The sequence below is a fragment of the Capra hircus genome, chromosome 16 (genome assembly GCF_001704415.2).
Source record: "Capra hircus breed San Clemente chromosome 16, ASM170441v1, whole genome shotgun sequence".
Classification (NCBI taxonomy): Eukaryota; Metazoa; Chordata; class Mammalia; order Artiodactyla; family Bovidae; genus Capra; species Capra hircus.
This window is the reverse complement of record NC_030823.1, coordinates 40310914-40313297: the sequence shown is the minus strand read 5'-3', so window position 1 is coordinate 40313297 and position 2384 is coordinate 40310914. Positions and strand designations below refer to the sequence as shown.

General features: G+C 57.1%; 1 protein-coding gene across 1 annotated transcript; it reads right to left on the bottom strand.

The window, feature by feature from the left end:
* NPPB (natriuretic peptide B) lies at window positions 337-1776 on the bottom strand. The gene is made up of 3 exons (XM_018059984.1): window positions 1586-1776; window positions 1062-1308; window positions 337-528 (listed from the first exon to the last, which is right to left on the bottom strand). Exons 1-3 carry the CDS (start codon window positions 1709-1711, stop codon window positions 512-514), a joined length of 390 nt encoding a protein of 129 aa, XP_017915473.1. The 5' UTR covers window positions 1712-1776; the 3' UTR covers window positions 337-511.

Below are 2384 nucleotides of genomic sequence, written 5' to 3'. Positions count from 1 at the left end.
CAAATACCCTGCCACACACCCTCATGAAGCAGGAATACATCAGGGTCCATTTAGCTCCCACAGAGAAACTATCAGACTTCCAAAAGTAGTTTCTGGAAAGTGTCTCAAGTGTCTGAGGTGTTTAGAGACATTTCAGAACAAGAAAAAAAACTTTCAAGAAAAGTAGTCCCCCTCCCAGCAACTGCTTGATCATCAGCCCTTGAAGCCATGTGGGGACACCCCACCATTAAATGGACACCTTTGGGACTTGCAAGAAAACACAGAGGTGTTTTTTTTTTTTTTTTTTAACGATGGGTTATTTTTTAAAACACTGAGACAAATGAATTTCAAAAGGAAAAAGCTATAATACTGACTTTATTTCATCATGGAAAATTTGTGTCCGAAGATAAGAACCATTTTATATAAAACAACCAAATAAATAAATAAATAAAAATAAATAGGAGTTGCTTCCAAGGGGATCAGGAGTTGATGGAGAATCAGATGCAGCCATATCTGCAGCCAGGACCTCCTCTTAGTACCTCCTCAGCACTGTGGGGGGAAAAGAGAGGGTGATGATGACTTTGGGGTGGGAGACAGGAAGGATTTGAGCTTTCCCTCACCCTGTGCCACCCCTGCCACCCCCCTCTTCCGTTCATCTGCATGTTTGGGGCTTTGGAATAACCCATCTCCCCGGACCTCCCCTTCCTCCTTGTAAACTGGGGATTACCATCCCCCTGGTGACCCTCCCCTCTGCCTTTGCAGCTTTAGAGAGTTCAGGGGAAACCAGGAGGAAAAATGTTAACTACTCTTTCTGCTCCAAGGGCGGCCTGCTGAACAGTGACTGAATTACATCCTAAAGATTCTGCCCCTTTCAGTCAGAGGCAGCAGGTGGATAGAAGGGGCTCCCAGACATGATAATGAACGTTGTCCAAATTTAATATTCCCAGAGAGGCAGGCCTTGGCCCTGAGGACTGCCAGCAAAGAAGAATGATGTTCTTTGTTCAAAATTTGGTCCCCTGAGACATCGGACCCAGAAGTGGCTCTAATGGTGATGTGCAGTGGGAATGCGGATAGGCGCTCACCGTTGCAGCCCAGGCCGCTGAGGGAGCCGATCCGGTCCAGCCTCCGTCCAAAGCAGCCCGAGTCGCGCATCATCCTGGGGCCCCGCAGGGCCCGGAGGAGGCTGTGGTGGGGCCCAAGGAACCCCGCGGGGGCTGCCGCCGGGGAGTCCCAGGTTTCTTCCAGGCCCTGGCCCTGCTGGAGGGGCTCCACGCGCAGCTGCTCCGCCTGCAGCTCCGAGACCCTGTCTCGCAGACGGTCCAGCAGCTCCTGCAATGCACGGTAGGGGAGCCGCAGCTTCAGAAACCCGCACCTGGGCCCAGCCACCCTCGACGGCGGCAAAGCGGTCCAACCGCGCTGGGTGCCGGCTTCCCGCACCCAGTCTCTCCATATTCTAATCCCCTCTCTGATTCTCACATCACTAATTCCCAAGGGAGGGTGGGGGCCTCTTGGGATGTAAGTGGAGGGTGGGGGGATGGGGACCCGTTAACTGCTGCTGTCCGCGCCCTCTTGGCGAACCGGGTTTACGCAGTTCAGCAGCGCTCACCTGTAACCCAGGCAGTTCCGAAGCCGAGCCGGGGCCACCCAGCGGGTGGGAACGACATCCTAGCAGCGACAGGTGCAAGAAGAGGAGAAGCAGGAGCGCCCGGGACAGCGCCGTCTGGGGGTCCATGTCGCTGGCGGAGCGGATGGAGGTTGCGGCCGCGGCTGCTTCGCTGGGTTGCGCCTCACGTCTCACCTTCTAGTGCCCGGTGGGCGCTCTCCCGGATCCTTGGGCAACAGAGGCCTTTTATCCCTGGTCCTGGGAGCTGGGCCGGCCCTGCCTCTCTGGGTTATCTCTGATTTATCGGCCGCATTCCGGCCCGACCCGCTGAGCTCAGGGCGGGGGAATGCACCTCTCCGCGCCGAGGGGGTGGAGGCTGGGGAGAGCAGGCCTTGTATAGAAATGGGCCTGACCGGGAGCTGGAACGCGCGCCCGGGGTGGGGGGCGGGGGGGGTTGGAGGGGTGGGGTGCGGGAGTGGGGGCGTAGGCAGGGAGGGGTAGACACCAATAGTCTTTCGTCTCTCTCTCTGCTTCCTTTCCTGCAAAACCGCCGGGGGCATTAGCGTGGATTTTTTTCTTTCCTCCCCACCCCCATTCCTGAATTGAGAAGAGAGATCCCCAGCGATCAGAGACTCGACGCAAATGCCGGGCGCACGAGGTGACTCACAAAGAACAGCCCCAGCCAACACCCCATCACTGCAGCGCGTCTTCCCTCCCCGCCTGGAACTCGGCACCCCGCCTGGAAGAGCGCAAGCCTGCAACTCTGCCCTGCGCCAGACCGCCGGTCCCTCGGGGGCGCTGA